This window comes from Eptatretus burgeri, chromosome 3 (genome assembly GCF_056783735.1).
Source record: "Eptatretus burgeri isolate ZD-2024b chromosome 3, Ebu_testis_v1, whole genome shotgun sequence".
NCBI lineage: Eukaryota > Metazoa > Chordata > Myxini > Myxiniformes > Myxinidae > Eptatretus > Eptatretus burgeri.
In genome coordinates, this window is record NC_140963.1 from 129,440,095 (window position 1) to 129,454,666 (window position 14,572).

At 45.7% G+C, this 14,572-nt stretch overlaps 1 protein-coding gene, 1 long non-coding RNA gene and 1 pseudogene across 3 annotated transcripts in view; 2 read left to right on the forward strand and 1 right to left on the reverse strand.

Annotated features, from left to right (window-relative positions):
- Positions 1 to 2,870, forward strand: part of LOC147030960 (uncharacterized) — a 6,766-nt gene extending 3,896 nt beyond the window's left edge. Inside the window, exons 2-3 of the long non-coding RNA XR_015056588.1 lie at positions 2,399 to 2,523; positions 2,664 to 2,870. This is a non-coding gene — a long non-coding RNA (uncharacterized LOC147030960). The remainder of the gene's footprint in view (positions 1 to 2,398; positions 2,524 to 2,663) is intronic.
- Positions 2,871 to 8,942: 6,072 nt separating this feature from the next.
- Positions 8,943 to 9,088, forward strand: LOC147030961 (signal recognition particle RNA; annotated as a pseudogene).
- Positions 9,089 to 13,158: 4,070 nt separating this feature from the next.
- The window catches only part of LOC147030962 (macrophage mannose receptor 1-like), a 164,131-nt gene continuing 162,717 nt past the window's right edge, over positions 13,159 to 14,572 (reverse strand). For both annotated transcript variants that reach the window (XM_085875566.1, XM_085875565.1), the window contains exon 28: positions 13,159 to 13,852. In XM_085875566.1, coding sequence (XP_085731692.1) covers positions 13,689 to 13,852 — 164 coding nt within the window. In that variant the 3' untranslated portion in view covers positions 13,159 to 13,688. The remainder of the gene's footprint in view (positions 13,853 to 14,572) is intronic.

Genomic DNA, 14,572 nt, shown 5'->3' on the forward strand with positions numbered 1-14,572 from the left:
CACAGCGAAAACGCCCCCAGGCGGCTCATGCTTACATGGCCCTCGGCGAGGTCGCAGCGACCTCCCGCAGCAAACCTCCCCCCGGCACCATCAAACGCCTCCGGCCCATAAGGCGGCACCTCTTCCCCAGCCAGACCTGAAACCGATAAACCTTCCGAGGCCGGACCCCCGCTGTCTGGAACCTGCGGCGCCACCGCCAGACCCGACTGACCTTGGTGGGGGCGCTGAACAGCGCCCTTGGCTGGAAGCAACAAACACTCCACAACAACCCACGCACCACAATCAGTTGAGATTCCACCGCATGGCCAAAACGGCCTTGAGCGAACCCAGAGAGCCGCGCCCCAGGCGCCAGGCACGTCTGACCTTGCTGAAAGCAGAGGTGGGGGTAACGCCGACCAGCGCACCAGTCCCGGCTCCGAGTCGATCTCCGAGACCCCCACGGCCGTTAGACGGTCGCAACTCCATTCAAACCATACTCCAACCATAGGCTCGTCATAAATCAATAGGAATAACATTTGAACCATTGCAAACTCATTTTTCCGTACAGCGCGTTCTTTTGATAAAATCCCAGCACCTGACAAAACAACTACCCGTGGCCTGGGGCAACTGGAGGCCAATAAACCCTCTTTATTCGCCCCCACCGCTCCCAAAGCCCCCACATCACATTGATCATAATACAAATCCCATCGATTGATCTCCGCCAAACCCACTCTCACACAGGAACTGTTGGCATTTATTTCAACAACGTTAAACCGCATCACTCGAGCAATGAAAAACAAATATGCAATGAACAGCAACCCATAACCCACATCACGAGTCCGTCTCTTGGTTGTTGACTCGATGTTGTGACTCGCGACTTCCTTTAACGCCACGGGCTCACCGCAACCCGTTGAAGCTGCCCGAACAACACCGGCGCACCTCGCACCATGAACGCAGCCGACGCGCGCGAGCTCATCGCGAGAGATGGCACGGCTCCCGCTGCTTCCGCACCGCACACCACCGCTGCAGGCAGCAACAAACAGCCGCTCCCATTGCATCGATGCGGCTCCCGCCGCCAGAACCTCACCCTCGGGTCTCGACGAAAGCATCGAAGAGAGCACCGGCACACCTGGAGGTACGAACTGGAGATCCAACCCGAGGTGCGCCAGCCAGCCCCGACCCAAAAGGGCGGGCCCCTCCCCTCGCACCACGACCCTCGGAAGCGCAACCCGCTGGTCCCGCTGGGCAATCACGACGTGCGCCCCGCCAACCGCCAGCAGCGCTTCACCGGCACACGCGTGCGATGCGAGGGCAGCACGAGTGGACTCAACTCGACACCCGATCAGTGCCCCGATCACTTCGACATTCACTGGCATCGGTCCTGTCACCGTAGGACCAACTGAAACCAGGCTCAACATGGGCAGCATCAGTGCCCCGGTCACCTCAACCTCCCCTGCCACTGATCTTGTCATCTCCGGATCAATTGGAAGCAGGTCTAACACCGGCAGCATCTCCCGCTCCGGGTCGCTGGAATCTCCGCGCCCCGGCCGCCAAACTCGACCCGGGGCGTTACCGTGCACGCCATGCACCGAACACCATGCCGGCAGTAGGTCTTGACCCGGGACGGAAGGATCGCTTCGCACACCGCCATCTATGACTGTAACGATGGGCGATGACTCTCGGCCCACACACCGTAGACGTCCTCGAGTGCTCAGACCGCCGTCCGAGTGATTGCATTGCAACGCTCGCCCACGACCCGCGCCGCAGACCGTGCGCGTGGCCGTACGCGCCTGGCACATCGCGCTGACCCCCGGACCATCTGCTGCGCCCCGACCATCGAGACCCCGGACATTCTTCAGAGCTCGCGCGACGCCCAACGCCGCGTTCGAGCCGAACTGCGTGTCCTCGTTCTTTAGCCGTGGCTTTGCAGAAATCATTCCCCCGATTTGTCGTGCCTCAATAAAACGAACACTGAGCGCGGCCGTTGCCCACTCGACGTGGCCGAAGTTGATTCCGACGAAGGCGGGCACGCGTTCGTGCGCCGTGCACCGACCTTCTGCCATGCTCGTGCTGGCGAGATCCTTGGCTCCGTAGCCTGGAACCGCACGGGTTATTCGCTGCCGCCCTGCACACGCCGATCCGAAGATCCTCATCAGCCAACTGTAGTGTCGTGTAGAAGATGCTTAGCAGGCAGACACGAGCGGGGGAACAGTCGAGCCGGGCTGTGTTGCACAAGCGCGAGCGCGGGCGTACTTGGCCCGCAACTCTCCTTTATTACGTACTCCGCACACTCACAAGCCGGGCGACTACGGCATCACTACGACGCCTCAGGCGGCGCGTACTCCTTATATTCCTGGCAGACACGATGACCACCACGACCACTCCTCCCATAATCATGCCCCGCCCTGCATGCCCGCAGGCTATACCACAGTGCGAAACAAGAAGGACCTCAATTCAGTGCTGGACTGGAGTTGGAGGTCAACCGAGGAGTTACACACCTGTGTTGTGCACCTGGGCAGAGCAAGGACGTAAGGAGTGTGAATGGTAAATATTATCCGGGATGGTGGGGGTCAGCATATGGCGACAATGAAATAATCCACTACTGTGATGATGCTTGGCTCCAATGGTAGTAAATGGGTCCAGTAAAAACTTGATGTTGTCCTGCATTGTATTCCTTTTAACAGGAAAGCAGCTCATGCTGTCGTGAATGTGTGAGCCATTGTGCCAATTATGTGTCTCAGATTATTATTTGAGAATGGCAACAACGCACCGAGGCTAACTCGCTATTGGCTTGGAATACTGGATTAAATCGGCCATTGGGAAGGCAGCACCAATATGAAGGTGATGGTCATTAAATTGGGCCAACAGGTGATGAGTATGAGCCGTGAGGTACAGATTCGGTTGGTAGAATTGTGTAATCCATGTTTTTTTTTGGGGGGGGGGGGGTTGGATGCATTGACGAGGCTCATATGAGAGGGAACACACAGCGCACAGCACCGGGGACATGAGACAAGAGGGGTGGGAAAGGGAGGGACAAAACAGTGGGGAAGGGAGAGGGATAGAGCGGAGAACATGGGGTGAATAAGATGGACACTACAGGGACTTTAAGAAAGGATAACACAGCAGAGAATTTGAAGGAGGTGGGATTGGGGTGGATTAACAGGGGTCGAAAAGATTGAGGTTTTGGATGGGGGAAGATAGGTGGTGGTGAACAGCTGTTTTGAAAGCCTGGAGGGAAGAATGGGATTGAAGAGAGTGTTGGAGTGTATTCCAAAGGTGGGAAAAATGAGGAATGAAAGAGTGAAGATGAGCAGTGATTCGTGATTTCGATAGCTTTACCAGAAGGGGGTTGCTGGCGGACCTTGAGCGCCCTGCCGAAATATGAGGGGCGCGGGGGACATATCACAGACAGAGCGGGTGGGGGGGGGCGAGACCGGAGAGGAGGCGGTAGAAGACGGAAAGACCACCGACCTGCCTGCAGTGAGAAAGTGAGAGGTCCAAAGACTCAGCCTCACCACGGGAGATACCAATGATCCAAAATATCTTGGTTTTCACGGCGTGAAGCCAAGAAAGGTGAGTGGCAGGAGCACCAGCCTGGAGGGGAGAGCAGTACTCCATCAGGCTGCGGATGAAAGCTTATATGTGGTCAGGAGCTCAGATGGGCCGACGAAGGACTTTGCTCGAAGGAGGATTCCTAATCGGCGACTGACTTTGGAGGCCAGGTTGGAAATGTGGATTTCCCAGTAAACATAATGGCAGATAGTGAGACCCAGAAGCTCGAATGAAAGGACTTATTCAAGGGGATTGTTGAGAAACTAGATGGGGGGTGGAGGGGTTTCTAAACGGTCCTTTCAAAGAGACATATTGAGAGTGTGAGATTTGTCCGGATTGAAAGACATGTTCCACGTGTTTGGACCAGTTTATGATTTTATCCAGATCTGCAGTGAGCGAAGAAGCTGCTGCTTGCCGGTCTGAGGGATGACCGATGGTACTGCAGAGGGTGGAGTCATCAGCAAAGAGATAAAGAGGATTTTCCAGAGAGTCGGAGAGATCATTGATGAAAATGATCAAAAATGAAAATGATCATAAATTTCAGTTCAGTGTTTAATTGTGCTGGACTTTATTTGAATGAGAATGACAGTCATTCAGAGTTTGAAAAGTCTCTCTTATACGAATCAGACGTGTCAGTCACCCTTTCAGATCTATACGATAACAGACTGGAACTGAAAATATTCCGCATGAGTGATTATATCCCAGAATATAGATTCGCAATGAATGACGAAAAACATGAAAGATCTTCCAAGACTACAGATGATGGCGACTGTGAGAGAACAACGGAATGAGCGAGGAAATATTTCAGGAGACTATTAACCACCTCCCCAAAAGGGAAGCAGCGTCGCACGACTCGCACCTCTCGGTTGACATTTGTTTGTTGGGCCCACATGGTTATCTTGGGGACGGCCAACTCACCTGGAGGAATGACGCCGCAACTGGATGCTTTCCCCACTGCATCCTTTTTATCACGCTATAATCCCCGCACGTGTGGGAGTCCAAGGGAATCTAAACATCCCTGACAAAATGTTCCACAACCTGGGCTTTTATAATCGCACCAACAAACAATAAACTCGAGAGTTCATGGAACGCAACACCCCGCAGTCTAGAGAGAGAGAGAGAGAGAGAGAGAGAGAGAGAGAGAGAGAGAGAGAGAGAGAGAGAGAGAGAGAGAGAGAGAGACAGAGAGAGACAGAGAGAGACAGAGAGAGACAGAGGCAGAGAGAGAGATACAGAGAGAGAGACAGAGAGAGAGACAGAGAGAGAGACAGAGACAGAGACAGAGACAGAGACAGAGACAGAGACAGAGACAGAGAGAGAGAGAGAGAGAGAGAGAGAGAGAGAGAGAGAGAGAGAGAGAGAGAGAGAGAGAGAGAGAGAGAGAGAGAGAGAGAGAGAAAATGGATATGGGCGGGGTCTTCGAGCGGAAAATTTGATTGGGCAAGATGACGTAAAATGCCGTAATATTTTGTCCAAGTACAACTAAACGGAGGGTTTTTTAAAAGCGCCAATAAGGCGATTTGTATTCTACAGTGCCCAAGTATATAATTAAATGTAAATAAAATAAAGATTGTGGGGGGAAAAAAAAATTTTTTCGGAAGTTTACCCCCATTTATGCAGCATCTTTCACACCACCTTATTTAACGCATTGGATTAGTTCTTTGTGCCTGTTGTTTGTGTCCATTATGACATCACTAAAAACAGGAAGTTTCTTGTTTGGAATGATTCTCAAGTTTTACTGCCAGACCGGCAGAATAAATCGCACTATTGTCAAAAGGAAGCAGTGCAGTTTAAAAGTAGAAGAAAAAAGGTCTGTTTGTGTGTGCGGGCCGGTGGGCACACATGGTGAAACTGCAAACGCCAACTTGCTACTCTGGTTATCCCTGCACCTTGGGTTAGAGCAAGGATGGGACAGACAGACAGACCGACAGACCGACAGACAGACAGACAGACAGACAGACAGACAGACAGACAGAGAGAGAGAGAGAAGAGAGAAAGATGCATTATGACTCGAGGTTCCCACACTCGCCTCTGAGCTGTCTATTCTCGCCTGGGTTTGAATTTCGACCCCGCTGTAAAATGTCATCCTGGTGTTAAACAGGCTGGGTGAATCATCAATGTGTGTGTGTGTGTGTGTGTGTGTGTGTGTGTGTGTGTGTGTGTGTGTGTGTGTGTGTGTGTGTGTGTGTGTGTGTGTGTGTGTGTGTGTGTGTGTGTGTGTGTGTGTCATTCCTACGTGTTAAACTGGGCATCCTGTTTTCCAACAATAGTTGATGAACTTTAAGATCCCCACGGTGTCCTTCACGAAGAGTGGGTGAGTTATTTGCCGGCACTGTGGCCAAATTACAAATTCCTGCCTGAACTACTGCAATGGCAAACCACCCAGTCTGAGTGGAGGAGAGAGGGGAAAGAGGGGGAGAGGTTGATGAGGGAGAAGACAGGGGAGTTGGGGAGAGATGGAGAGGATGAGGGGGGTGGAGGGAGGAGAGAGGAGAGAGATTGGGGGATCAGGAAGAAGTTTCTTTCTGCTTCCATCCTGTCCATCCCATTCCTCCTGATCCCATTGTTTGTCCAAATCTCCCTCTATTTTGTCCTTCAGCCCCAATGTTGGTGTCCCCCCACCCCTTTCCCTCACCACTGTTCCTTTTGAGCTATTGGGTCCTGATCTGTTTCGTATTCTAGCTCTTCCACGAGTCTTGATTCTGCATCCAAAAAGGTCATAGGTTGGCAACCATCGTACAGGGTCCGTGCGCCAAATGGTCGCTTTCTGTGTTGAAGTTCTTTGGAAGGGAAGTCATCTATTTTATATATTGTGAACCGTGGTGTCTGTCCGTGTGTTTGTCTGTCTCCCATTTACAGCGACCGCTTCTCACATTGCATGGAAAAGCTTAACATTCACTTTTGAAATGACGGCAGAACAGGCATGGGTCATGTTGATGCCAAATTTTATTTCGCAAGCAGGATATTTTGTACCCTTTTGAGACAAATCCAACCTCCACCACCCGATGTTGCACCACCATTTCATGGTGGGAGGTGGAAGTAGCTCAGAGCTTTGGCTTTGCGTGAAACCAAGAACGCAACACAATTGAACTTTTTAAAGTCCATTAAATGTTATTTAAATCGATAGATTAACTTAAACTTTTCCTGTCACTGAGGACAGATACTTGGGAAGGGTACCAAATATTGAAGTGGCTCCACCGCTTGAAAATGACCTTACTCATTCCTGTCTGCGCATGTGTGATGGGTACGAGATTTCACGCAATTTTCCAAATTCAGAGCCAAAGTACTGCTAAACTGCAGGTTTGTGTTTTGGTTCGTGTTCAAACTACAACATTCAATTTAAATGAAGGCTTTTCTCGATCATAAACTGACCTTTGCAGACAGACAAACTGACTGACAGACATACAATGTGAAGCAATTGCTTAACTTTTCTTTTTTTTCTTCGCGTATGTGGGGTAATAAACCCTCACCATTGAGGTACATGCCACAGATATCCATGATTTGCTTATAATAAGGGTTCTGGGCACCAACTAGAATGGCGAACATAAAAGGAAAAGACACTTCCCCAGGGAATAAGGCTTCTGCAAGGCTGGTGTTGATCTCGACGATGGCTCACTGAGCCCTTAACCTCACATGGAAATACTTTTTCTCCCTTTAGGCCTTTGGTAAAGGCCCTGTCACACCTTGACGTTTTAGCCAGCATATGCCGACGCATGAAAAATTTGCCAAATACGCTGGCACACGTCGAGTACGTTATGCGTAAGTTTTGTATACGTTAAGAGCACGCTGAAGCACGCTGGCATACGTCGTAGTACGCCGAGCACGTCGACAATTTTAAGTATGCTCAAAATTTTTCGACGTATGCCAGCGTATGACTCACACGTTCCGCTACGCTGGCCATAAGTTGTAGGCACGTTATGCGATCGTTGACACACGTCGACACACGTTACTTGTAAGTTACTCATAAGTCGAAACACGTCGAGGTAATGTTTAGCGTATCCGAAACTTATTTCTAACCTATTTCTTCTCGAGAGAGATCTCCAGACTGCTTGCCTTAGTTCAACTGGCTGTGCTCCCCATATTTATATCAGACTCAATCGCTGTTCATTTTTAGAGATCTACCCCTCCCCCATTAGTGTTCATTCGGTATTTCAAAAGTTGCGTACTTGCAAAGGTAACATGAAAGTCTCATGTTCTTTTTTGCCCTTTGTAGTTATACATCAACCATTTTACACAAAAGACTTGGTTTTTGAAGATTGTTTTTCCTGCAAAAGGATGAAAAAAATAACCATGAGTGAAAATGAGCAGTCAGATTGCATTACAATAGAAAGCAAATCAGAAAAGGGTTGAGTGTAGACCTGAAGGCCAGGAAGATGATTTTTGCATGCCTGAAACACAGCAAAAAATATTGTCCAGATTATCTCAAATTTGCCCGTGATCTGAGTGGAAAAAATAATCTTCGAAAAACAGGGCTTTTGTGGAAAATGGATGATCAAACTTTTTAAACTTTTTTTTTTTAAGACGCGTCATAAATGTTTCATTATCTCTGAAAATGTCATCATGCGGTAATGGGAGAGCCTTTCCAAAGCTGTTACCGGATAGAAGAAAGGTTGATGTGGGATATTTGTAAAGAAGAAAGCGATAACATATTATTCTTTGATGTGATGGTTATCGTTAGTCCTTTTAGTAATAACAGTCCTAACCAAGAAGAGTGTTTAATACCTTGGTGATACTCGTCTCAAATTGTTTCCCAATAAAGATTTAGCCATACAAGTGTAAAATGTAACATACACTGGAATACCAAAGGGAGTGCAGGGGCACAGCACACTCAAACTTGAAATTAACTGTGCCAGTTTGCATGAATAGATTTTCCAATAGTACAATTTATTTCTCGTATGTCAGCACTTTTCAATTAGAAGCAAAATCTGAAACCACTTTACAAAGAAGGAAGACGTTAATAAAAGTAAAAAACATAAATATAGAAAGAAAGGAAAGTAACTGTAAAAAAAAACAAAAAACCATAAGATTTTGAGATAAATACTGTAATTGATGAGGATGAACAAATTTTAATAAGCAGAGTTCCACGTACCGTATCTGAAGAATGATTCATTACCAATTGTCTTCATCCTTGTGTGAGAAACGATGAGCATATATATGCCCATTGTTAGAAGTTGCTTTTTTTTTTGTTCTCCCGAAGAACAATTTTAGGTGAGGGTTCCTCAGAAATATTGGTCAGAAAAAATGAACTTTTGTCGTTAAAAGTTATCCGCAACAAATTAAAATCAATACGGTGGTGTCATGGGGCATTGGAGTGTTTGGAGGATTGGAATGATGTGATCAAATTGATGAAATTGAAACATAAGCCTGGCATTATTTTCAAACATAAGACATTATTTTCAGCCTATTATGTTGCTGGGTGAAGTGGCGTGCACCTGTAATCTGGATACTTGGAGGCTGGGGTTGTGGGGGGTCGCTTAAGGCCAGGAACCCTGCATTGATGACAGGAGCCATAGACAGTACAAAGCAGCCTGGCCGATATGGTGGCACCCATCCCTGATTGTCAGGCAAGATCAGATCTGTGGTTTGCTATGGGTATCATGTAAAACCCATACTAACCTGTTCATGGTTGAGTGTTGGTAACTAAACTGACTTCGCCTACCAGGTTCCCCGAGTGTGGAGGGTGGGTATAAGGACATGGACACCCACCAGGATTAAATACAAAACCTGCCAAAGGGTGGAGGAGCTCCTTGTGAGCCAACGGACATCCATATCTGGTGCCAACTGTGTCTGCAGACGTCTTCCTGCAGTTAGTTACCTTCCCGAGGAGTTTGATGGCAGGGTTTGCACTCTGGCCACCACAAAACACTTCACTCTGCAAAACACAGCATATTGTGTGTTGGGGTGGTGCTGAGGTGTCGTCCACCAGATGGCAGTCTCGGGTTAACCCGAGGTAGTCCCTTCAGGGTGGGTGCCTGGAATGTCCTCTCCCTAAGAGATGGGGATGGGGCCAGGCATCTGCCTGAGGGATGGCCAGATGGAGGCCACTGGAGCATCGGCAGAAAGTGGATGCAGTAACGCACTGTGGTGTATGCTCCCCATGTATGTATCATGTTGCTTTTGGCTCGACTGCAAAGGATCTGGAAGAATTCCAGATTTATTTGCCTTTTCTGCCTTGGAAAAACGTCAGTTGCATGGAGTGTCGTTTACGATGTACAGCTGCTGTTCTCACCACTTGCTCACTCAATTGGATTTTTAGGTAATTTGACTGTTGTTCCTATTCTTTCGTGCCTACTTGGATTTTTTTTCTCCCTTCCTTTAGTTTTTGGACTGTATGGTACACAAAATAAAGTTTACCCCCCTTCATCTCCCTGTAGTAATTTTCCCAGAAAAGGTAGCACGAGTGTCTATAAAGTGCTCAGAAGCCAACATTTCCCGGGGCCCGCTTTAGGACCCCGCAGCACCCCACACCATATTGCGTTTGTACTATGCACTCGGATGTCACCCCTCCCCTCCACTTTTCAATTGTGATTGACACCTTAGGACAAGAGATTTTGTTCATAAAATGATAAAATTGATTCAAATTTTCCCCCACACTTTTGTTTCCTCTCTTTGGAGTTAAAATAATGACTTGGGCATCGAAGGACTGATTGCTAAAATGATGTTAGAAATGTCATGCAGATGGACAGTCAGCATTTCTACTTACGATTGTTATACAAAATCTTTCGAACATGCCAAGGATAACTGATGGAGGAAATGCACTTATACATCACAGCTTGTACATTCCTGAGCCAATTTGATGCTCATTACACCTGGCTGCTCACTTACACAGCAGAATTATATCAATAATGTTCAGAGTTGAAACATGCTTTCCACCTGCCACCCAACAAATGAACCGACCAAAGTTTCCATGAAAGAAATCATTAAGGTGTTGTTTGTTTTAACTTACATAAAATCTTGCCAAGTGATTTTGCAATAACTACATTAAAATAGCTATAAATGGAAATAATACATGCAGAACAACATGGTTCACCAGACTTGGTTGAGTAATAAATTTGGCGCCCCCTTTGAGTTTGTGAAGTCGGGGGTTCGAACCCAGGCCGAGTCACAACAAAGACTCAAAATGGTATGTGCTGCTTCTGTGCTTGATGCTCAGCTTATAAAAAGGATAGGGCACGGAGAAACAACCATATGTTGGCAACTACCAAAACTTTTGTTGGCAACGTCACCAAAATTGAATCAATTCTTCCTTATCACACACCCAACGTGTCCACCAAGTTTCATTCGAATCCGTCCACAATTTTTTTTACATATCGTGCTATATATCGTTTTTGGCGCTATCTATTAATGGTGAAGAATCACTTTAAAAATTCAAGAAGTTGGATTCGGATCTGGATCTGGATCTTCAACAAAATCTAATCATTTCGTCCTTGTCATACACCGAACCTGCCCACCAAATTTCAACTGGATCCGTCCACAAATTTTTGAGATATCCTGCACACAAACAGACAGAGAGGGGTGAAAACATCACCTCCTTCACCTTCGGTGGCAGAGGTAACGAGAGAGTTCATAGAACATGATACCCAATTCAGTGTTACTTTAATTTTAATAAAACATCGATTTTAACTTTGGTTAAACAAAAAAAATCAAAAAGTTTAGTGCTATTGAAGTCGTACAGAAGCAGTCCCGAACACCAACCTTAAACACCACCCCATTAAACCTTCATTTAAATTGAAGTACTGTCAAACCCTGACATTTGCGGTTTCGCTATTCGCGGACACTGCGTATTCACGGTTCATAAAATGTGACCTGCTTCTATATTTGCAGACCTGTGCTTCATATATTCGCGGTGTTTTTTTTTTGTTTGTTTGTTTTTGTGTTTCCGTGGTTTTTCGCATTTTGTCATGAGCGTATTCGCGGTTTTTTTGTGGGCGTATTCGCAGTTTCTTGAGAGCATATTCACATTTTTTCGTGGTTGTATTTGCATATTTTTATTTTATCTGGAATTTAAATTCCAGATAAGGTATTGTCATCACATACTGTCAGTTTGTCCATCTGTCCGTCTCCTATTTCGACTTCTCTGGCCAAACTGCTGGGCTGATCCGGCTGAAATTTTGTAGCAACGTTCCTCTCTTGACCGGTAGCAGGGATTGCAAGGCTTATTACGGCCACATTATGAAAGAGGTCAAAATGGCCGACTTAGTAAATTTCTTCAAAAATCTTCTCCAGACCCACCAGTCGGAATGCTACCAAATTTGGGTCACAACATTAGTTACACGGTCCTGATGTTAAATCGCGGAGGCCATGATGATCACTTGACCGGAAGTTTGTCAAAATGGCGGTCATGCAAATTTCTTCCAAAATCATCTTCTCCTGATCCACCAGTCAGAATGCTACCAAACTTGGGTCACAACATTAGGACAGGGTCATGATGTTAAATTGCAGAGGTCATGCCGATAATGTGACCGGAAGTGTCTTCACGGGTTTGTTTTCGCGTCTTCGCAGTTTTTCACGGGCGTATTCATGCTTTTTCACGTTGTTGCAGGTGTATTCATGGTTTTTCATTGGGTTTTTCATTTTCCCATATGAATCACGAATCGCCGGGAACCTAGCCCCCTTTCTTCCCATTGAAACAATGCCCCGACATTCACGGATTCAACATTCGCGGCATTTTTAGGAACCTATCCCCCCGCAAATTCTTGGGGTTCAACAGTACTGCAAATCTGGAGGTTTTTGGAAGTATTATGACAAACAATTTGTATACAGTACTGCACTCTTCAGGTATATAATTCAATTCAAATAAAATAAAGATTGTAAAAGTCATATAAATAAATTAATTCCGCTTTTACCACCAATTTCCACAGTGTCTATCACATCACCCTATCTAACACATTACATTCATTATTTGTGCTTTTTGTATGTGTCCATTATGACGTCCTTAAAAACAGTAAGTTTCTTGTTTGAAATGATTTTAAATTTTGACTGCCGTGCCATATAGAGTTAAAAATATTATCTCACTCCTCTCTGCACATGTGCGATCAGGATCAAAGTACAGTAAAACGGCAGACTTGTCTTCCTATTCATGTTCAAAATATAACATTCAATTTAAATAAAATGTTCCTCGATCATAAACCGATAAGACAGACAGGTGGACATGAACCAATTGCTTAACCCTGCTCTTTGTTTTGCGTGCGTGCGGTAACTAGAACAGCACTTAGTAGAGCGCATACCCTATGTCAGGCTGAAAAGTTTATGTTTTGTATTCCACTGATAGGCCAGATCTGCATCCAGACCTGAACCAAAATATAATCTGCTTGTTCTTGTCACATATCTAACTCATCCATCAAGTTTTGTGTACATAGTTTTTGGCCCAATCTCTCATTTGTGAAGAATCACTGAAAAATTAACAGATATAGACCGGGATCTTCACCAAAATCCATTGACTTCGTCCTTTTCACACACCCAACCTGTCCACCAAGTTTTATCCAAATCCGTACGCAACTGTTTGAGACATCATGCTCGCAGACAGAAAAAACAAACAACCAGGGGGAAGAAAACATAACTTCTGTCCACCTTCAGTGGCGGAGATAATAATAATAATAATAATAAAATTGAGAAAGTACATCTGCGTGAAACGAACGTAAAAATGTTGTTTTATTTTTATTGCTTTTGGTATAAAAGCACATGCAGTTAGCTGTATGGAATTATACATGATATCATGCTTTGAAAGAACCTGAGAGCTTCATCACCCACATTAATGACATCATTAACTTGTTTGGCTTTACTCTGACTGCAGCCTCAGGAGTGAAATCAATGTCCATTACATAATGGCTACACAAAAAAAAAAATAATAATAATAATAATAAATCGCTGACATTCTTTCAGGGTTGTCAATGACTGGAAAAGATCACGATGAATAATATTCACAGAATCGGATAAACAAAAGCCTTCTTTGAAAGAAGCCTTGGACATGATTTTAGAAAAGTAAAGCGAGCCAGGTTTCCTACAGAATCAAAAACAAAGCATCACTGCTCCTTGAACAGGTGAACAAGAGGCACATTGAATATACTTTTGACATAAAATAGATTGAAGTGATATGATGCATTTTAATGGAAATCTGCGACAAAAGGAAAGCTCGGTCGCGTTGAGGGTGATTTAAATCATTGCTCTTCTCCATGGGCAGAGAAAACAACACGATTATAGTTTGGAGGTTGTCCACGTGCTCTTCTCAGCACAAACCAGGCTGCTCCAGCTACGAGGACCGTCAGCAAAGCAAACAGCAAGATCCCCGTTGGGAGCTGCCAAGAGCCTGATGCAGATGTTGCTGAAGCGATAGAGGTTAATGGACACATATGCTTGGAAATGGCTGAGAGGCTTATCGGAATTCAGGTCACAGGTTTAGATTATTTGATATGTTTATAATGCTTTTAATAAAATAAGAAGAGCAAAAGAGCTCATGGAAGAGTAAAAAAAAAAAAATGACAGAGGGCATGATCTGAAAGTGGGACAGCAGAGCAACAGTTGGAAAAAAATAAGCAAAAGAGAATGAACGAAAAGGAAAAGAGGAAAGAGAGGAGGGAAGGAAACAGCAACCTGCAAGTAATAGGGTTGGGCTCGGGATGGCCATTGGGGGTAAACAAAGATAGTAGGTAATGATGGGGGATGACAAGGATTACGGGTGAAGATAAGATGGAGGATGAGCCTTCAGAAGTTAATGATTCTTCTGTATTTCCTTGTTTTTAAATTTAAGCAAATGTATATCTCGGTGGCGTATTGTCTGCTCTGAGTCTAGGAGGCCGGCGGTTTGAACCCCAGCCGAGTCATGCCAAAGGCTTTAAAAATGGTACGTGCTGCTTCCTTGCTTGATGCTCAGCATTTAAAAAGGATAGAGCATGTGCAAACAACCATAGGTTGGTAACCATTGTGCAAGACTTGAAGGGCCGAATCAGCTCCTCATGCGTTGAGGTTCCTTGTAAGGGAACTCATGTTTAAAAATATTTGAGTAATTTTCTGTTTGGAGTGGAAAATATAAATTGAAACGGAC